The sequence below is a fragment of the Larimichthys crocea genome, chromosome XXIII (genome assembly GCF_000972845.2).
Source record: "Larimichthys crocea isolate SSNF chromosome XXIII, L_crocea_2.0, whole genome shotgun sequence".
NCBI lineage: Eukaryota > Metazoa > Chordata > Actinopteri > Sciaenidae > Larimichthys > Larimichthys crocea.
The window spans coordinates 3,572,455-3,595,453 of NC_040033.1; the positions used below are offsets into that span (position 1 = coordinate 3,572,455).

Here is a 22,999-nt window from a genome sequence, read left to right on the forward strand (position 1 = left end):
AGAATGTCATAAATGATGAATAATGGTGTCTACAACCTTGGGTGGAAAATGATAATAACTTATGATTGGAGGTCTTCTCCTCTTGTAAACATGGGCATGAAAAACATGTATTTGAACTCGAAACTTTAACCATTGCTGTTAAAAATAATTGTTCTTTGGAAAGGGAAATGAAAAACAGAAACATGCAGCCTGCTATTAAAACATTTATTTGATTTAATGAAATGGATTACAGTATATACAAAAAACAACCAACCATAGAAGCTTTTTAACTCCTTTTTGGTGCAGCTTACTCATCATGTTTTCTTTCTCTGTACAAAGTGTTAAACCGGACAAAGAATCATCACATTACATTCTTATTAACTGTGTTTGTACAACATTTTTCAAAGGTATGAAATTTATTTTTAAAACATTTTAAAAAAGCAATATCATTATACAATAGAACAAACAGATAATTTGCAGGCTCAAGTCCATGTGTCCCTGATGTGCAGTCTGAGAGTTAAGGCTGCTTGGCAACAGCAATGCAACCCAACAGTCCATATTTCCACAAGGACTCATGATCTAGATCGAGCATTCCACTCTCTTTACAGCACTACACTTTTGACTCTCCCTAATCGAGTCAAATCCATTGAAACCAACTGACCAATTGACTTTCATTATTAAAACATGTCCTCTACAGGACAAACAGGGAAGATTTGCAACATAGCTAAGCAAAGTGTAGATACTGAATAGCAACAGATATTTATATCAGTTTTATTATTTCTTTTGGCGAGACTTTATCACAACTTGTACTTCATTAATTTCCGTAATCACAATCCATGGTTTGTTGAACACACGGCTGTCCTAAGAAACAAAGAGCTCCCTGCCTACAGATCATTTGATGTACTTCTCGTGGGCGGATTGGTTCCAGTATGTTGACTGACAGAAATATGCTTCCTTAACCTTGGGAAACGGTTGACTAACATTAGTCTGAAATAGTTCTGAAACTTTCTCCCAACGAATGTGTAGAAAATAGGACTGATGCAAAAGTAAATGTAGGCAAGGTTACGAGTGATATGAAGAGCATAAATCAATTTTTTCTTGTTTTCACATTCAGTGGTGGCAGTGGTGGCATCATACATACTTAGTATGATGTTGTATGGGGTCCAGCACACAAAGAACAACACCACAATAATGAATATCAACCTGACTGTCTTAAACTTGGTGACAATCTTCGATGTTAAGACGGTGATAGCAATCCTAATGTAGCAGTAAATGATAACAGCCAGAGGAAAGAGCAGGAAAAGAAAAATCTGAAGGTAAAATCGTAATTTTCTCAGCTCCACTTTACCAGAAAAGTCATCACAGTACGTCTTATTTTTAACAACACTAGCGTTGGTGAGAATCACCTGTATGACGCACGCCAAGCTGGTGACCAGCCACACCACAACGCAGGAGGCTATTGCATACCTTTGATTTCTCATTCGTAATGCGTCCAAGGAGTACACAACTGCAAGGTGTCGGTCAAAGGTCAAAAGAGCTAGAAAGAGGACAGAGCTGTAAATTCCCATGTAGTAGACAGTAGTGAAAATCTTGCACATGGCACTGCCAAAGATCCATTCAGAGCGTTGCATGTAGACTGCCAAGAAGGGAAGGCTGCTCACAAAGATCAGGGAGGACACCACCAGGTTCAACAGGAATATGTTGGTCACAGTGGTCAGCTTCTCAAACCTAAGAGATGATCATTTAAACAGTTAGATGGAGAAAAAAATGTAGTGCTGGGTATGGTTTAGTTGAGGTTTAGACGTTAAGAAGTATTTTTGTTAGGAGCACTAGATATAGATATATATAAGCTGAAAAATACAATTGCAGAAAAAATGTCAGAAAAAATAAAAAAATAAAGAGGAAAGCAAAATAATGATACAACACTGCTCTACCCCGACCTCTCACTCTTCCTCCCCCTCTCATTCAAACCCTCCCTCTTCCTCTTCCTCTCTCAGCAATGTCTTCCAAAGATGCTCACCTGTTTTCTTTTATTGCTTACTTCCTGATTGAAGTGTTAACAATTACATAACACCATGTTTGGCCAGGTGGCACATGTAGTGTCCAATGAGCTCATGTAGTGTCATTTTAAATGGCAGTGTTTTGAAAATGCAAACATGTGACTTTATGTCAGATTGTTGTGTCTTATGCAGAGAACCACGTTCAGTACACTTAAAAAGAGCCACTTCGAATTGCAAAATGTGTGTAAAGCAGAAAATGTGTTTAAAGTTTTGGAGATTTGAGATGAGGTTTTGCTCCCTGTTTGTCACTTTAAATATTTGTGCTGTCCATGTCATTTCAGTGTGTTAGCAACTGGACAAAACTGTAATCCAAGTTTAATGAAATAAATAACTTTGATTTACCAAATACAGCTGGTTTTATGTTGCTTCCTTACCCGTCATGAGCTGGGACGTAAAAGTAAAATAGACGATAAATCAGGGTTGCTTGGGTAACCTTTTGGTAAGAAGTCATTCTCAGCTAGTCTGTCCAGCAGGCTCACAAAAGTCAGCAACTGCATTGCCAATTTTATTGCTTTAGTTTATGTTTTACACATATTTGCACATGTTTTAGTGTATTGTTTAGCTATAGCCACATTGCATGTGAGGCGTGTATATAGATTTTAGCCAATTCAGTTTTTCCCTGGGTCAGATCTATTGTTGGTAAAGAGGTAATGGAACCGTGTCTTCTTTTGTTCAACCACTAGGAGTCTCCAAGGTCACAAATGTTTAAATTGTACACATAAAGGCATTAAAATGTGTTAGGAATGTTGTGGTGTGGATTGCCATTAAATCTTTGTTACTTGGGAGCACTTGTTTCGCCCTAAGAAACAAAATCACGTATAATTCATCCTCCATAATTAAGATTTGACATGGAACCCAACAAAGAAGAAACAGGAAGCAATATAAATTATACTTATCTTAGATGTTAATGCATTAGGGAATAATGACACTGATTTTATTTCATTTCAATCTGACTGAAAAGTCAGCACTGAAGCACTGCTGATTTTTGTTGATTGCCTTTTTAAATGTAGAGACATGTTAAAAGCTTTCCAAATAAAGGAAATTGGCCTAGTTTAGAGCGTTCAGCTGTAATTTCTCTGCTATGAATGGTAGTATAGAAATTTGTGTTTGCATTGCTTGAGCTCTCACCCTGTCAGCACGCAGCTGACATAGCATCTCTCATAGCAACCTTCTATATGGCATACTGTTTCGTAAACACTTATTTCAGTCTGCAGCCTGGGGAGACTTTACTGAGTTCATCTCTGACATTGTCATTTGTGTTTCCATGAACACCACACAAAGATAAAGAGCAGTGGTGGAGACAAGGGTAGAGAGAGTCAGTAGACAGTGATAGAAGAGAGGGGATACAAGAAGGAAGTTCCTAGTATGTCTTCATCTTATACTCTGTGTCTCTTTTTTTCCAACAACCAATCTGATGACATCTACAGTCAAACCCACCCATGCCCCAACTTGGTCTCAGACTGAAACCTGTCATAGAACTGCTCTGTCCATTCTGCCTCCTGAATGCCATAATTGAAAAAAGTAAGTGCTCTGAATCTCTTTTGTTTTGCTCAAGAAGCAAACAGTGAGGTGACGTCCAAAATCCCTGTGTCCAGTCTGTGATTTCGGGAAAAAGCACGCCCGTCTCTCCGGTCCCCGTCTTTGCCTGGCAAAGCACCTGACCCCTATCAGACCGTCATGGGGAAGATGGAGCTGAGCCTTACCATCCACCCCAGACGGTAAAAGTTCAAATAACACAATATGCAATACATTAACGCTCAACCTTTATTTAATATGTTTTAGATTACCTCATTTAAGTAAATATCTTGCACATATAAAATGTTAAATGTTAACACTCTGACCAATGAAATGACTGATGTAATGACCTGGCAAATACAGCTCTTCTCATTTTAAAACATATTGTATAATATATATTATTTTTCTTGATTCTTTTGTTTTCCATAAGCACCAGCAACACAAAGACAGATTCCTTGTATGTGATCACCTACTTGGCAATAAACCTGATTCTGATTCTTATCAATTTACATTTTTGATATAATTTAAGTATAATTCATATTGCAATTAGTGTGATGAATTGTGGGGAATGATGTCCCCCCACCCCCCCTTCTTGCCTTATCAAACCTGTATTCTTTCACCGCTGAGACATTTCAGTGCTACTAACTTTGCTTGTTTGTCTTAAACATCCTTCTTTGACAATGTGAACTTGTTTGACTGTACTTTAAACATATGCAGCAGTTGATCTTCTGTTTTTTATCATTTCTGCATTTGTTGATACCACCAGTAATCACAAATGTTGCCAAATTAACCAGGACTCAAATGTTAAGGATTACTCAATTATCAAAAGTGAGACCTGTTCCAACAAGGAGAATGCATACACTTGCTATGCCTAACTGCTTGACCTCTATAATATGTACAGTACTGGAGTTTTTTGTTAGATCACTCACCGATGGATGATAACCAGAACCAGCACATTGAAGCAGACACTGAAGAGGAACATAAAGTAGAAGAGGATGGATAGATGAGCTCCCACATTGTTGCTTTTCTCGTAATCGCATGTAGGCGCATGCGTCGACGTATCGTTGTAGCCATAGTCACCATATTCACTCGTTGTAGTTTCCATCTTTATCTCAAACGTTGGCAAGAAAACCTGTCAGAAACAGAAATGCAGCATCGGCAACATGATAATCACTATGATCGGTATGAACAATCCATGTTCAGAGCTAGAAAACATTGCCTTTAATGGAGAAGCTCAAAGGAGCGCAGAAATAATATAATACAAGCTGAGCTAATTTACCGCCTGGTCAGCTGAGGAGCTTCTGCTTGTTGTCTCACTCTTGAAGGCCACAGCTGTCTAACTGAAGTGAGTTAAAGTCACTGTATGATAAGAAGGAAGTGGGTGGACCTGTTTGGGTTGTGTGTGTGTGTGTGTGTGTGTGTGTGTGTGTGTGTGTGTGTGTGTGTGTAAGAGGAGGGACTGACTGAAAATACAACATATCAAAGCAACACTCCTTCTGAAATATTTCTCTTCCCTGGGCTGTTCAGCTGAGAGTCGAATTCTAATATTATTTCTAACATTTAAATCACATTTGACCACGAATTCTAATATTATTTCTAACATTTAAATCACATTTGACCAACCATGATAAGAACATTAAGGGTAATGTTGGAGTAGTTATTGCAGAATTAATCGATAGAGCTAATTCTATTACTTAGCACTTAGCCCAGTCAAGTGTTTAGATGAAAAAGAGCACTACAAAGAGTACTTCTGATTGGTTTCATCTGACTTAATCAATGAACATGTTTGGGTATCATCGGCATAACATTATAAGTTGAGATGTTGATTTCATGAACAATGTTGCCAAAGGAAAGATATATAAGCTGAATAGAAGCGGTCCGGGCACAGAACCTTGTGGAACGACTAACATTGGTGTACATGGAGGATTCATCATTAACATGAACAAGCAATCTGAAAAATAAGACTTAAACCAGCTTAACTTTTGGGCCAGTTAGGATAAAGTTAGTCTTTTCTTACAGTTCCCCCATTCTATGCCTAACACCGCAGCCTTTGCATAGGTTAAGCATAACGAGAAGCATCAGGGAGGATGGATAGAAAGAGGCCAGAAGGGGCTGAAAAGGTCAGGTTAAATAAAAAAAAGAGGCATTGGAGGAGGATGCTGCCAAATGTGCCAAGCTGAGGGCAGACACTACTGGCAACTGGTAGAAACTAGAAAGAGAGATATAGGCTGAATGATTAGCCATTAGTGGGCTAATATTAGACATTGTAGAGCAGGGCCGGTCCTAGCTATGGGCAATGTGGGCGGCCGCCCAGGGCGCATTCTCCGTGGGGGGCGCCCGAACGCCCGATAAAGCAAAAAACTTCGGTAATTTTCGATACCGCTCATTAAGTTAGCGGAGCGGGCGCCCCGGGAGCGGGATGTTGACAGGGCAGAGGGGGGCGTCGGACAGACCGATGGGGGCGCACGGCACATCCAGGGGCGCACGGGCTGCCGTTAGGGCGCACGAGAAAATGTGGGGGTTCGCCCAGGGCGCAAATGTGGCCAGGACCGGCGCTGTTGTAGAGTTGTGATGATTAGCATGAAGTGCACTCACTGCTGTAGTTTGATCACACACAAAATGGCTGCTTCTCAATGTGTTTAGCTATCATTTAAGATAGCCACATAGTCTGATTAAATATGAAGAGGAAAATGAGAAATGGTTTGCAGGGGAAGAAGAAAATTACTTATAAAAGAAAAATAAATATTACTTATTTGTGTATTTTGACTTGTCAGACAACCTTTTATTACACTGTGCCAGTTTCTGGGCTCCATGGGCAAATCTGACACTAAATTTAACCTCAACCAACACAACAATAAATGCTTTTTAAATATCAGAGCATGAGTATTTATATAATAGTATAACACATGCAGATATAATTTCTCTCCATTGAGTACTTGTGGTACTTTTACTACATTATACTGATGATATGTTTGCAGTTGTAGTTTGCACATCACCACAGATCTATACAGCACTGTAGCTCACAGTGTGCATGTGTTTTATATCCCAAATTATATCAGTCACGTCCTGAGCTGCTATGTGACAGCTGCTGTAACACTCAGTACCTGACCTGTAGTTATTTTTTAAAACTTAAACTACGGGTCACTCCCTTTATCTATTGGATGATTCTGCAGTTAAGAGGCTAGAACTGCAACATGGGTGTGTTTGCTCTTATCAGAAATATGACTTACCTCGCCCATCCATTTTTTATTGCACAAAACTCCACTTCTTCTTTTTCTCTTATGTTTGAATCTTTAGTGCAACAATGTCGGACTCTTTTTACTTTTTCCAAGCCTTGACTTTACTTGACTTTCAATTAAATCAATTCATTTTTAATTAGTTTGATCAAATGATGGAAAAGGAAAATAAATTAAAACCTTTTATTTATTTTTTTACAAAATATGACTTACCTCCCCCATCCTTTACATAATTTTTGTTGCACAAGACTCCACTTCCTCTTTTTTCCCATTTGCAAATCATGTTTTATTTGATCATCTTTAGTGCAACAATGTCGGACTCTTTTTACTTTTTCCAAGCCTTGACTTTACTCATGATATAGTAAGAAAAATGGTGTGGAGGACCTTTTATCTAAAAACATTACTCTCATACTGAAGCACCTATTCATTCTTGCCAGCTTGATTTTTCCCCCTCCCTCATCCAGTGGAAAGAATGTCCAGGAAATTAAAGCTCGTTTATAATTTATCACCACGCATAGTACATCGAAATTCAGCAGTGCCACCGAAAAGGAATAAAATTGCCACTGAGGTAGGATGGTGGTTGGCAGGTGATCTGGCCAGAGCTTAAACAGAACCAATGCATGAGAAACAGATGCATAAATGTATAATAATGGTGTCTAAACACTTTTGGTGGAAATAATTAAAATAGAAGAGTGGACTAGATGCGGCTCTTCTTCCTCTTGTAAAAATGGGCATGACAAACCATGATTTAAAACTCGAAAACTTTAACCATTGTGTTAACATCCATTGTTTCTTTGGAAAGGGATAATAAAAACAAAACATGCAGCCTGCTGATGAAAACCATTTCATTTATATAAATGGATTACAGTTTATAGTACAAAAAACACCAGACCATGAGCTTTATAACCCTTTTATGGTGCAGTCTTCATCACGGTGTTTCTTTCTCTGGTACAAGTGTTAAAACCGGACAAATGAAGTCATCACAGTACATTCTTATTAACTGTGTTTGTACAACATTTTTCACAAGATATATTATATTTAAAACTTTTAAAAAAGCAATATCATTATACAATAGAACAAACAGATAATTGCAGGCTCAAGTCCATGTGTCCCTGATGTGCAGTTTGAGAGTTAAGGCTGCTTGGCAACGCATGCAACCCACAGTGCCATAAATTTCCACAAGACTCTATGATCTAGATCGAGCATGCCACTCTCTTTACAGCACTACACTTTTGACTCTCCCTAATCGAGTCAAATCCATTGAAACCAACTGACCAATTGACTTTCATTATTAAAACATGTCCTCTACAGCAGTGGTTCTCAACTGGTCTGGCTTCGGGACCCACCATCACCCTAAAGGACAAGCCTGACCATGGCGACGGGCCAAAAAATCGGCCTGGCATTTTGGACCAGAGCAGCCACAACAGCCCCCCCCCCCCCGAGGCGAATTTTTTCGCGTGCGCCATTGTATGCGCCGTGCGCCCTAGCTCAACCAGCCCCCCCCCCCCCCCCCCGCTCCTACGCGGCCCACATTGTCCATCGCTAAGCGCCAGAGTGTTGGGGTGTGTTGATCTACTCGTTACATATATATATCGGGACTTATCGCCCCAAATAGCACCAAATAGACCCACCAGTTGAGAATCACTGCTCTACAGGACAAACAGGGAAGATTTGCAACATAGCTAAGCAAAGTGTAGATACTGAATAGCAACAGATATTTATATCAGTTTTATTATTTCTTTTGGCGAGACTTTATCACAACTTGTACGTATTAATTTTCCGCAATCACAATCCATGGTTTGCGTAACCCTCGGCTTGCCTAAGAAACAAGAGGCTCCCTGCTACAGATCATTTGGTGTAGTTCTCATGGGCGGATTAGTTCAGTATGTTGACTGACAGAAATATGCTTCCTTAACCTGGGAAACGGTTGACTAACACTAGTCTGAAATAGTTCTGAACTTTCTCCACACGAATGTGTAAAAATAGGACGATGCAAAAGATAAATGTAGGCAAGGTTACCGAGTGATATGAAGCATAAATCAATTTTTTCTGTTTCCTTCAGTGGTGGCGGTGGGTGGCATCATACATACTTAGTATGATGTTGTATGGGGTCCCAGCACACAAAGAACAACACCACAATAATGAATATCAACCTGACCGTCTTAAACTGGTGTCAATCTTCGATGTTAAGACGGATAAGCAATCCTCATGTAGCAGTAAATGATAACAGCCAGAGGAAGAGAGGGAAAGAAAAGAAAATCTGAAGTAAAATCGTAATTTTCTCAGCTCCACTTTACCGAAAAGTCATCACAAGTACGTCTTATTTTTAACAACACTAGCATGGTGAGAATCACCTGTATATGACGCACGCAAGTGGTGACCACCACACACAACGCAGGAGGCTATTGCATACCTTTGATTTCTCATTCGTAATGCGTCCAAGGATACACAACTGCAATGGTGTCGGTCAAGAGTCAAAAAGCTAGAAAGAGGACAGAGCTGTAAATTCCCATGTAGTGACAGTAGTGAAATCTTGCACATGGCACTGCAAAGATCATTCAGAGCGTTGCATGTAGACTGCCAAGAAGGGAAGGCTCTCACGAAATCAGGAGGCACCACCATGTCAACAGATGATGTTGGTCACAGTGGTTCAGCTTCTCAAACCTGGAGATGATCATTTTAAACAGTTAGATGGAGAGAAAAAATTAACTGCCAATTTAGAGCAAATGTTTGGCTGCCACTGACTTGTTTAACTTTTTTTGTAGTGTTGGGTATGGTTTAGTGAGGTTTAGACGTTTAGAGTATTTTGTTAGGGCAACTAGATATCATTATCTAGAGTTTGTTTGCATTAAGATAGCGTAATACTCTTACTTACTATAGCTCGGTTATATATTATTTTTTGTTTGTGTATACTGCTCACCCTTTGTTTCCCTTATAGTTATCTCACCTCCTTTGGTTGTTAATTACATTTTTCCATTTCTGCTAAACAAATTTTGCAAACTAGGCTGGTTTTATCAAACACTAACACACATTCATCACAACCACACACCCAAACTGCAAAACACCTCATATATCCTGCAAATGAAGCACTGCAACCAAAATCAAACTTTGCACCAGATGGCACACCACTTCATTTGTATTTGTAGATTTCTGTCTAAACCAACTACACTGTTGGCATAATGAAAAGCACTCTCATCTTTAGTATGGCTTTGCAGCATACTAACATAGTTCAACTGTAGAGAATTCTTCAGATTGTTCAAGCAACAGAAATATTTGCAGATACACACACGTGTATTGAAATTTTATTTTTATTTATTTTCATGGGGAAGATGGAGCGAGCCTGAATGTGAGCTCCGTATTTTCCAGCAATCTACGTCCAACACCTTCACCTATAGCTAAACATGCTGCCACTACAACCACGATATATATAATTTTGCTTGATTCTTTTGTTTCCATAAGCACCAGCACACAAAGACAGATTCCTTGTATGTGAATCACCTACTGTGCAATAAACCTGATTCTGATTCTATTTCACATTTTGATATATTGTAAGTATAATTCATATTGCATATTAGTGTCGTGAAATTGTGGGGATGATGTCCCCCCCACCCCCCCTCTTGCCTGATCAAACCGTATTCTTTCACCACTGAGACATTTCAGTGCTACTAACTTTGCTTGTTTGTCTTAAACATCCTTCTTGACAATGTGAACTTGTTTGACTGTACTTAAACATATGCGCAGTTGATCTTCTGTTTTTATCATTTCTGATTTGTTGATACCACCAGTAATCACAAATGTTGCCAAATAACCAGGACTCAAATGTTAAGGATTACTCAATTACACAAGTGAGACCTGTTCCAACAAGAGAGATGCATACACTGCTATGCCAACGCTTGACCTCTAAATATGTACAGTACTGGATGGTTTTTGTTAGATCACTCACCGATGGATGATAACCGAACCAGCACATTGAAGCAAACTGAAGAGGAACATAAGTAAAGAGGAGGATAATGAGCTCCCACATTGTGCTTTCTGTTAATCGCATGTAGAACGCATGCGTCGACGTATCGTTGTAGCCATAGTCACCCATATTCACTCGTTGTAGTTTCCATCTTTATCCTCAAACGTTGGCAAGAAAACCTGTCAAGAAACAGAAATGCAGCATCGGCAACATGATAATACTATGATCGGTATGAAACAATCCATGTCAGGAGCTAGAAAACATGCCTAATGGAGAAGACTCAAAGGAGCGCAGAAATAATATCAATACAAGCTGAGCTAATTTACGCCTGGTCAGCTGAGGAGCTTCTCTGTTGTCTCACTTTGAAGGCAGCAGTGTCTAACTGAAGTGAGTTAAGTCACTGTATGATAGTAAGCCCACCCATGAGGGAAGGAAGTGGGTGGACAACCTGTTTGGTTGTGTGTGTGGTGTGTGTGTGTGGTGTGGTGTAAGAGGAGGGACTGACTGAAATACAACATATCAAAGCAACACTCCTTCTGAATATTTCTCTTCCCTGGGCTGTTCAGCTGAGAGTCGAATTCTAATATTATTTCTAACATTTAAATCACATTTGACCACCATAATAAGACATTAAGGGTACATGTTGGAGTAGTATTGCAGAATTAATCGATAGAGCTAATTTATTATAGACTTAGCCCAGTCAGTTTTAGATGAAAAAGAGCACTACAAAGAGTACTTCTGATTGGTTTCATCTGACTAATCAATGAACCTTTGGGTACTCGGCATCAACATTATAAGTTGAGTGTTGATTTCATGAACAATGTTGCCAAAGGAAGATATAAGCTGAATAGAAGCGGTCCGGGCACAGAACCTTGTGAACGAACTAACATTGGTGTACATGGAGGATTCATCATTACATGAACAAACAATCTGAAAAAATAAGACTTAAACCAGCTTAACTTTTGGGTCCAGTTAGGTAAAGTTAGTTTTTCTTACAGTTCCCCCATTCTATGCCTAACCGCCAGCCTTTGCATAGGTTAAGCATAACGAGAAGATCAGGAGGATGGATAGAAAGAGGCCAGAAGGGGCTGAAAAGGTCAGGTTAAATAAAAAAAGAGGCATTGAGGGAGGATGCTCCAAATGTGCCAAGCTGAGGCAGACACTACTGGCAACTGGTAGAAACTAGAAAAGAGATATAGGCTGATGATTAGCCATTAGTGGGCTATATTAGACATGTAGAGTTGTGATGATTAGCATGAAGTGCACTCACTCTGTAGTTTGATCACACACAAAATGGCTGCTTCTCAATGTGTTTAGCTATCATTTAGATAGCCACATAGTCTGATTAAATATGAAGGGAAAATGAGAAATGGTTTGCAGGGGAAGAAGAAATTACTTTAAAAGAAAAATAAATATTACTTATTTGTGTATTTTGACTTGTCAGCACAACCTTTATTACACTGTGCCAGTTTGGCTCCATGGGCAAATCTGACACTAAATTTAACCTCAACCAAACAACAATAAATGCTTTTAAATATCAGAGCATGAGTATTTATATAATAGTACAACACATGCAGATATAATTTCTCTCCATTGAGTACTTGTGGTACTTTTACTACATTATACTGAGTATATGTTTGCAGTTGTAGTTTGCACATCCACCACAGATCTATAAGCACTGTAGCTCACAGTGTGCATGTGTTTTATATCCCAAATTATATCAGTCCCTCCTGAGCTGCTATGTGAAAGCTGCTGTAACACTCAGTACCTGACCTGTAGTTATTTTTTAAAACTTAAACTACGGGTCACTCTCTGTATCTATGGATGATTTGCAGTTAGAGGCTAGAACTGCAGATGGGTGTGTTTGCTCTTATCAGAAATATGACTTACCTCGCCCATCCATTTTGTTTACACAAAACTCCACTTTCTTTTCTCTTATGTTTGAATCTTAGTGCAACAATGTCGGACTCTTTTTACTTTTTCCAGCCTTGACTTTACTTGACTTTCAATTGAATCAATTCATTTTTAATTAGTTTGATCAAATGGTGGAAAAGGAAAATAAATTAAAACCTTTTATTATTTTTTTTTACAAAATATGACTTACTCTCATCCTTTATATATTTTTGTTGCACAAGACTCCAGTCTCTCTTTTCTCCCATTTGCAAATCATGTTTTATTTGATCATCTTAGTGCAACAATGTCGGACTCTTTTTACTTTTTCCAAGCCTTGACTTTACTCATGATATAGTAAGAAAAATGGTGTGGAGGACCTTTTATCTAAAAACATTACTCTCATACTGAAGCACCTATTCATTCTTGCCAGCTTGATTTTTTCCCCCTCCCTCATCCAGTGGAAAGAATGTCAGAAATTTAAGCCTGGTTTATAATTTATCACCCAGCAGTGTACACTGAAATTCAGCAGTGCCACAGAAAGGAAAAAAATTGCCACTGAGGTAGGAGGGTAGGTTGGCAGGTGATCTGCCAGAGCTTTAAAACAGAACCCAATGCTAGAGAATGTCATAAATGATAAATGGTGTCTACAACCTGGGTGGAAAATGATAATAATATTTTTATGTTGTGCAGGTTATATCTGTTTGTTGTCTTAAAATAAGAGCTGATCCAATATACAGAAATATTTTTGGATATGTGAAGAAAACTGTCTAGATCAATAATGCAACTGCAGGTCTTGTCCTCTTGTAACATGTATTTGAACTAGGGCGTGCAATCGATTAAAAAAATTAACTAATTAATCGCAAAAATAATCGCGATAATCTATCAATAAATGTATCAATAATTAAATGCATTTTCTGAGACTGAAGCTTATAATGAATATTTTTTGTAAAATGATCAAATTAATGTAGAATAAACACAGAGAAGTATATTTAAATTCATTCATTTATTGGCTTAAGGTGCACATATGCACAGTGCTAATAGAAAAAAGCCAGAATGAGGATATACTGACTACTGTATTTGCCACACTCCTGTGTGTACTGGTCCCGTGGAGGTAGTTTCAGCAGGGTGTTTTGCTTGAGGTGTGTATGTTAAAGTCCTGTTTACTTCTGTGGAATTTAAATTCGGCTTTGCAAACTGTGCAAATTACCTTGTTTTTGTCCAAGGAGCCGTCGGGCAACTTTTTAAAATGAAATGTTCCCCCTAAAAGTCCCGTCCTTATCCATTTCCGCCAAGACTCTTCTTAGTTAGGATGATCATAGACATTACTAGACGCCGCATTGAGCAGGTTGGTCCGTTGCTGAGATACGTTAACCTGTCCGCCATTTGGATGTGGCAGATTGCCGTAACTAATACAAGCAGGGCCGGTTTTAGCTATGGGCCAATGTCTGGGCGCAGTCTCCGTAGAGGCTTTAAGTTAATCTCTTATCACACCCATTAACACCACACACACACACTAATATCTGGGAAACAAAGCTCTACTTTGCCAATCCAAAAATGGGACCGCCACCGGAAGTAACAAAACCGCGTTAATTGCGTTAATTTTTTTTAACGCGTTAATTCTTTAAATTAATCGACAAATTAAGCGTTATTTTGACAGCCACTAATTTGAACTCAAACCTTTAACCATTGCTGTTAAAAATAAATGTTCTTTGGAAAGGGAAATGAACAACAGAACACTGCAGCTGCTGATAAATCTGATTTAATGCAAATGATTATACACAAAAAAAACAACACCATGAACGCTTTTAACTCCTTTTGGTGCAGCTCATCCACTGTTTTTCTTTCTCTGTGTGAATCATCACATTACATTTTATTAACTGTCTTTTACATCAACATTGTAAACATTTTTCTCGATAAAAATATCTTTAAAAAGCACATACATTACAACATGTTAAAATCAGAACAAATAAAGCAGTCATTTGCGGCTCAAGTCCATGTGACAATGAGTGGCACTTTAGTCATCGTTTTTGAGAAGCACCACTTATTAGGCTAGATATCAGATGATTGCACAGTCGTGCTCACGGAAGTAGGATTAGGTGTTGGTACATGCCTCCCACTGGCCGTTTCCAAATCCCCATGACTACAGAAACAACAACGATCTCAGAGCCTGCGCCCTACATGCTTAAAATATATTGACGGCCTTTGCTATGTTCATCTGTTCCACTGAACAGCCCGCAAACTTCCACTCTCCTTACAGCACTACACCTTTTGACCTCCCTAATCAGTAATTAGTCTGAACCCAATTGACTTTTATATGAAGTAGTAACAAAATAAAAAATGCATCTCAAAATAAGACATTGTTTTGGGCATCACTTTACATGGATCAGTTTGAAATTTGTAAAAATTTAAACAATGATATCCTTAGTAAGTGGACATTTAGGCATGAACAGCCCCTGGAGATACATCCTGCAATTACAATGAATTACATCACTGTGTAGAGAAAGGTGTTGTGGTGAGCAGGTTTGCAGCACATTGGCAGATTTGCTCGATGTGCATTGCACAAAACTCACGAGAGAGACCTAAGTGGATGTCACGCAATATGCTGCGATTAACGTTATGTTGTGTTGTCTTGACCCAGCCTTCACAGAAATTCAATTCAGCGCTTCTTTAATACAATTCTTACCACTACCAAAACAATTTGTCGATGAACTGCATCAATAAAAAAGACACAACCTCGAGAGGTGGGGCTGCAGTTTCATTGTGTAGAGTTTACAACATGTTCCTACAGGGAACAAACAGGGAGATTAGCAAACACAGCTAATCAAAGTGCAGATACCAAATGCACAGATACACATCTGTTTGAATCCGTTATTTCAGCTTTTATTATTTGTGTGTGAACTCTGTCCGTACTGTTTACTTCATCAATCTCCCCAGAGACAATCCAAAAAGAATACAAACTCTTACCAACTTTCCTTTAAAACCTTGGTTTGCTTAACCTCGGCTGTCCTAAGAAACAACAGAGCTCCCTGCCTACAGATCATTTGGTGTAGTTTCTTGGACATATTGGTTCCCCGTATGTTGACTGACAGAAAATGCTTCCTTACCTTGGGAAACGGTTGCTAACATTAGTCTGAAATAGTTCTGAAACTTTCTCCCAACGAATGGTAGAAAATAGGACTGATGCAAAAGTAATGTAGGCAGGTTACGAGTGATATGAAGAGCATACCTAAATTTTCCAAGTCTTCCATTTGTGGGCTCCACTATCATGCATCGCTTTGTACAATGTTGTATGGGGTCCAGCCACCAAAGAACACACCACAATACGAATATCAACCTACTGTCTTAAACTGGTGACAATCTTCGATGTAAGCCGTGTGTAGCAATCCAATGTAGCAGTAATGATAACAGCCAGAGGAAAGAGGAAGGAAAAGAAAAATCTGAAGGTAAAATCCAAATAATCTCAGCTTCTTCAAATCCTTTCTGTGTATGCTTTCACAGTATGTCTTGTTGTCAATGCTATACTTAAAAGAATTTATGGATAATCATCTGTTTGACACCGCCAGCTGGTGACCGCCACACCACAACGCAGGAGGCTATTGGCATTTTTCGATTCTCTTCGTGATGCACCCAAGGAGTCAACAACTGCAGGTGTCGGTCAAAGTCAAAAGAGCTAGAAAGGGACAGAGCTAAATCCCATGTAGTAGACAGTACTGACAATCTTGCACATGGCACTGCCAAAGATTCATTCAGAGCGTGTGCATGTAGACTGCCAAGGAGGGAAGGCTGCTCACAAGATCAGGGAGGACCACACCAGGTTCAACAGGAATATGTTGGTCACAGTGGTCAGCTTCTCAAACCTAGGAGTGATCATTTAACAGATGTAGAGAAAAACACAAATGCTTGGTCAGATTTTTACATAATAGAGATAAGTGATATTCAGCATCTGTAGATTCTTTGGCTGCAGCATTGACGGTATATATAGTGGACGAGCTTCTAGGTCTGTGTAGTGAAACAAAGGTCAGTGGCTTAAACTGCATTGTTTGAATGACCAGCAGGGGGCAGCTTTATTAGGTGCAATAAAAAAGTCTGATTTCATTCATGGAAACAGAGCCTACTTCTCACTTGATCACTTGTAAACTCATTAACAGTTTCCTCATGAGTCTCATAGTTATTTTACATCTTCTTTCACTCAGAATGACATTCACTGTGTTAATTATGGTTCTATTTAGAGTATAGATGATAAATCGGGTGCTTTGTGGATTGGCTACGTGTTTGGTCTGATCCAGCAGAAATCACAAAACTCAGACAACTGCCAAAACTAGGGAGTGCGACAAATATGAATAGGTCAGAACAGTTTCTGTTTCTGCCCATGTTTGCTCCTTTAATTTTGTACACATTACATATTGTTCGTGTACTGTTGCTGAGCTTAACCCATTGTACATGTGAGATTGTATACATTGCTTGTAGTCAATTCAGCTTTTTTTCAGGAAGTTTACCTACTGAATAATATTTCCTAGATGACTTGATCTTACTCTTATTTTGACCTGCTGAAATCTACAGTCCAACCCACCCATGTCCCAACTCAGTTCTCAAACTGAACCTGTCATGAACGGCTCTGTCCATTCTGCATCCTAAATGCGCCAGGTTATGTGTTTAGTCATGCTAAAATTAGTGCACCTGTTTGACGTATGTTGTCTTTATGATGTGAGGGGAGTTCTTATTATTTTATCCTCATTGAAATAAATTGGGTAATTATTTAAATACTGTAAGGTTAGACAAAATAGGTGCTAAAATGAGGCTCAAGACAGAATCAAAAAACATCTGCCCGTGCCAAATACGTTTTACACATAGAGCCTCATTGCAATCGAAGGTGAAAGTCACGGTGAAAAAAAAAATTACAAATGATCTTAATACTAATTCTCTGTAAGTTTGCTCATTGAGACACCTTTTCTTGCATACTCTGCTTTTAAATGACCAAAAAATGACATATAATTAGAGCCCTTAAATAATGTTAATGTAAACGTTTAGCTTGGATTGGAGTGGTAATAGGGGTTGAATGATTTTTTTCTGGCCTTACAAAAGTTTGTATGCAGTCACTGCTGAGACAGTTCAGTAGTGCTAAGCAGTCTTTTGGTTTTTTTCATCATTTCTGACTCCTTGCGGACGCTGCTGGTTTACTGCACTTGTTCACCACCAGTATTATGAGTGTTTCCAAATTGACCCGCACTCAAAGGTTAAGGATTACTCCTAATCTAATTATACTGAGTAAAAAAAATAAAAAAAAAAATAAAAAAAAACGTATAGTATTAAGTATAAGAAGTTAACAGTAGTTAATAATACCTGTTCCATTGAGGAGAAATCATACACTGCTACGCCCAACTGCTTGACCTCCTCCATTTTTTTTTTTTATGACTTCTACAATTGTACAGTACTGTAGTTTTTTGTTAGATCCACTCACCGATGGTGATAACCAGAACCACGCACATTGAAGCAGACCACTGAAGAGAACATAAGTAGAAGAGATGGATGATGAGCTCCCACATGTTGTCTCTTCCCGAGCATTACAGGGATAGGCGTCGAAGTACGTTGTAGTTCATAGTCACATATTCATCGTTGTTGTTCCATCTTTATCTCAAATGTTGGCAGAAACCTGTCAAAACAGAAATGCAGCCATCAAAATGCCGGCGACATGATGCAGTTAGTATAAATTTCAAATTATAAACCCAATCCTATCATGAAATGCTTTAAGGTATATATAAATCTGCATGCAAGCTGCTGTTCTGATGCCATAAGCGACTAGAAAACATGCCTTTAGGAGAAGCTCAAAGGAGCGCAGAATATTATATACACAGCTGAGCTAATTTACCGCCTGGTCAGCTGAGGGAGCTTCTGCTTGTTGTCTCACTCTGAAGGCCACAGCTGGCTAACTGAAGTGGTTCAAGTCACTGTATGAAGTAAGCCCACCCACTGAGGGAAGGAGTGGGTGGACCTGTTTGGGTTGTTGTAGTGGTGGTGTGTTGTGTTGTAAGAGGAGGGACTGAGTTGAAAATACAACAATCACTTCCTCTGAAGTATATTTAACCATATCTTATTGCTCATTTGACACCATAATAGCAACTTGACATTGGAGAAGTTATGGATAATTAGCATTCATAGTTCCATCATTTAGTGAGCACTAGCCCAATCAGATGTCTAGATGAAAAAGACACTACAGGACCTGCGTTGTTCAGGGTTTGATACAATACAGGAAGTCAAGTTTTTAATATATTCATCTATGTGGCTGAAACACTGCACAGCAACCTACAGTGGTTTGCCCCCCTTCCTAAGTTCTTTCTTTTTTGCAGTTGTTTGTCCACTTAATGTTTCAGATCTCAAACAAATTTTAAAACTCCCAACCTGCGTGTGAAAACGTGATTGCCCCGTAAACCTAATCACTGGTTGGGCCACCCTTAGCCGACAACTGCAATCAAGCGTTTGCGCTAACTGGCAATGAGTTACAGTATAAGATCCCAAAAACTCTACTTAAGTAAGGTTAGTAAGTTTTGTCTATTTGTTACCTTACTTAGTAGGTTTTTGGCTATCTATACTTTCACTGGAGTATATTTTTCAGCAGACTTTTCTATCACATTTTCAAAACACGCTCCTTACTCGATTTTATTTCGGCCTGTTGTTTTTCATCATTCAAAAATATCAGAGTGAATTTGATTGTGATTGGATGAGAAGTCTAAACATACCATTCGAGCCACACTATTGGCCTGTCGCCCTGCACGTTACACAATCTGTCACACGCAAGCAAGTTCGAAGATGTTTATGGAATTGTGTTCAGGTGAAGCACGTAGCGAGCTCGGTGTCACGACTCGCGTTGCCATCACTATGCGGTTCTTCTCCCAGCCCTGCCAGGCTCACCTGCTCCATTTCGGAAATGTCCCAACCACGCACCAGGGAGGCGGTGGTAGCCAGGAAGGCCGGCCAAGTCTTGTACATCCCTGGCCATACATGGAAGAATATTTTGAAATGGTTGGATCCCAAACCAACTCCTTTTCGAAGGTGCTGGCAGCTTCTGCGCCACCAAGTACCACGGCTAATGGTTTCAGAAACTCGCCGTCTAATTGTGAAAAGCATATTGAGTAAGCTAAAGTTGTTATTATCCCGTCGATTTATTGATCAATATTGTGGTAATCTAGTAACTCGTTAATGGTAAATTTGCAATATTTGCTATGGCTAGGTAGGCACATGCCAAGACATGGTTTGCTTGCTAGCAGCAGTAGGCTATGATTCAACATTGGAGTTCGTTGTTGGGCTCTGTGTTGGTGTGAGATTTGACAATGACTTTAACCAAACGTTTTCTGAGTCTAATTATTGCTATAAGCAATATATGTACGTTAATTGTGCCAAGCACAAGTCTACAGTCTAAGCTGGTGAAAACTGTGTTGGCATTATCCTGTTTGTGTATGAGAGTGTGCGGCCCATGTTGGGCATCGCCTATGACTCTTGTAAGGAGGTAACTACCACCTATACTAGATGCAGTTTAAAATGATTTTGTTAGTGTTAGGTTTCACTAAATAGGTGTACTGTTCAGTCATGCCAGTCCTTGCACTATCTCGTCTGCTCAACATAATAGCGTAGACCAGTGAAACTGCTCCCCAACTTGTAGTGACCTTCATTCAAGCATGACATTAATACAGTGGAAGTCCTAGATAGTCTAAAACTGTTGGTTTAAGAGGAGTAATATGAATCTGTGCCTGTGCGTGTATTTTCTTCACAGAAGAAACACCCCACTCATCTAGAGAGGTACACACAACTTTACTTCAGCAGCCACTCAAAGGAAGTCCTCCACTGAAGGGTTATTGGCCACTTCCAAACAACTAAGCTGTGGGAGACTCAAAGATGTCCCAGGCAAGTGTGGATAAATATAATGAAATGAAATAAATGTAATGACCAACAATATGTGTAAACAAAGTCACAAAGTCCTCTTAAATGAAAAAAGAACTGAAAGCTGCCCTTAGTGAAGCTCAGTTCAGAGCAACAACAACCGACTGCTGGACCCACACCGTCGCAGTTTCTCGTGTGTCACTGCGCACTGGTTTAACCCCCGACATGCAGAGATCCTGTGATGCTTGGCATGCAAGCACTTCACAGGGTCACCACACTTTTTCTGCCCTGGCTGGTGCCCTAAATGATATTCCACACAGAATTCCATATCAGAGAGATCTTCGCACTACAATGACAAACAGAACACATTTCCTAAAAGCCTTCGAGTTTAGGGCCTGACTGATGAGAACAAGAATCCTGAACCTGCAGGAGAGGGGTGATGGAGAAGAGGTGATGGTGGCAACAATGGATGATGACGACTGAAGAGAGAAAGCGATGAGGGTGTTGAATTTGTTGATGCTGGAGCCCTGTGGACTCCATGCTCCAATAACATTAGAGTTAACGCTTATGCGCTAACAATTACCATTAGCATGTTAGCATTAGCATGTTAGCATTAGCGTATTTAATTCTAGTGGCTAAGGCTAATAACAATAGCAGTTAGACATTAACATGTTAGCACTGATGCGCTAGAAATTAACATGTTAACATTAGCATGTTAGCATTTGCATGTTAACTTTAGCAATTAGCATTAGCATCTTAGCGCTGATGCGCTAGAATTACCATTAGCATGTTAGCATTAAAATGGCCACCGCTCGCTTCTGCCTGCTGGTTTCTGCAATTAGCATAGCCCCTCTACACTTTTACTGACACTGTCAGCAAATTCAGTATTAATACAAACAGCCTGTGTCACATGTCTTTTTATGGGCCTTATTTTGAAGGGGACTTTTATTTTGAAAGGCTTTTGTCTTGTGTGCTGTGTGTGTGTGCGCGCTTGTGTGGTCTTGTGTCTGTTATGAGAGTTTTACAAAGTCTTTTATTTTGAAGGGACTCTTATTTGAAAGACCATTTATCGTGTGTTTCTGTGTTGTGTGTGAGGTCGAATGTGTGTTGTCTTGTGCTGTCTTTGTGTGTGTGTGTCGTCTGCCTGTGTCTTTGTGCTGTCTGTATGTGCGTGGTTGTCCGTCTCTTATTATGTGTGTTTTGTTGCGAGCCGACAAGGATAAAATGGCATTAAAAATGTATCTTGATAGTCACTGATATGATACAGAGATTCAACAAAGTTAGTCAAGCAGGCTTGAACCAGGGTAAGCTGCAGGTCAGAGTAATTAGTCACAGGTGGATGCAACTGTGTCTGTCCCACTTAACTGAGATGCACAGTATATGTCTGAATGTATGTGTTATGTTGAATATATGGCCACCCCTCGAGGTGGCCAAAAAAACCTATAAGGTAGCCTCAAAAAAAATCGAAATGACACATAAAGCCTCGTTCGTGGACCATATCCTTGTCCAGTTTCAGGAGTGAGAGAAAGACAGGTGCTCCCTGCTCCTTCTGGAAACATCTCCTTCTCAAAATAATATGGGGATAGTTCGAGGCTTGTGGACAGTGAGTAGTCGGTCAATTTTTGTGTACAGGGCCAAAACTATAAAAGTGAAAGCTTCAACAAGTGTTTAGCAGGACAACGGTCTCAAATCTTTCATAGTTTTGAGGGTATAATCATGTCTGTAGTGGTGGCATTTGAGGCCACGATAGTCGAAAAACGTTTTTATTTTTCATGATCGTTCTTCTCTCCTTCCACTCTAGCAATGACATCACAACCTCTAGTCTCAAAAATTCTCACCAATCACAACCCATTCATTTTTGTGGTGGTTTTTTGGCGATTTTTGCACAAACCGCTTGCCGAACACTCAAGTCATAGCAATCGATTCCCGCCGGCGCCAGTTGTTTTGATATCCGTTTGTGGGTATGTGCACAAAACTCTGGGAGGAGATGTGAGCCCAAAAAATGGGCAGAATAATAATAAGAAAAAGAATATAGCGTGGTGGTAAACATATAGTGTCGCTTTCAGGCACACTCCAAAAATGGAACGTCAGATGCTGGCCCCTTTTATAATTGTTTCAGTGTGGATGTAAAGCTCTACGCTGATGACACGTTGTTTACACACATGACAAAGAGCAGAGCGAGCTGCTTTGAAGCTAAAACTCTATTGAAATGATCCATCCAAAAAGCTCATCAGTCAGACTGACTTTCGCTGACAAAATGATGGGTATGTCATTTTTTAGTTAGTATAGCTAAATCAAGACTCATACTTATGTGACAGTTTCAAAACAGAATCACAAAATACTTGTGAAGAAAAACAAAAGTTATTGTGTGAAAAACAAATCATATCACTCAAATAATAATAAGTGCTACTATAATTAGACTTCTGTGAAAAATGAAAGATAAGTAAAAAATGTCTTTGTATTGATGTTGTTAATATGTCTGT

At 39.4% G+C, this 22,999-nt stretch overlaps 1 protein-coding gene across 1 annotated transcript; it reads right to left on the minus strand.

Annotated features, from left to right (window-relative positions):
- Positions 1 to 543: 543 nt before the first annotated feature.
- Positions 544 to 4,914, minus strand: LOC109140802 (C-C chemokine receptor type 3). The gene is made up of 3 exons (XM_019268632.2): positions 4,834 to 4,914; positions 4,484 to 4,686; positions 544 to 1,707 (listed from the first exon to the last, which is right to left on the minus strand). The coding sequence occupies exons 2-3, from the start codon at positions 4,657 to 4,659 to the stop codon at positions 864 to 866; spliced, it is 1,020 nt and encodes a 339-aa protein (XP_019124177.2). The 5' UTR covers positions 4,660 to 4,686; positions 4,834 to 4,914; the 3' UTR covers positions 544 to 863.
- Between the last annotated feature and the right edge of the window lie 18,085 nt (positions 4,915 to 22,999).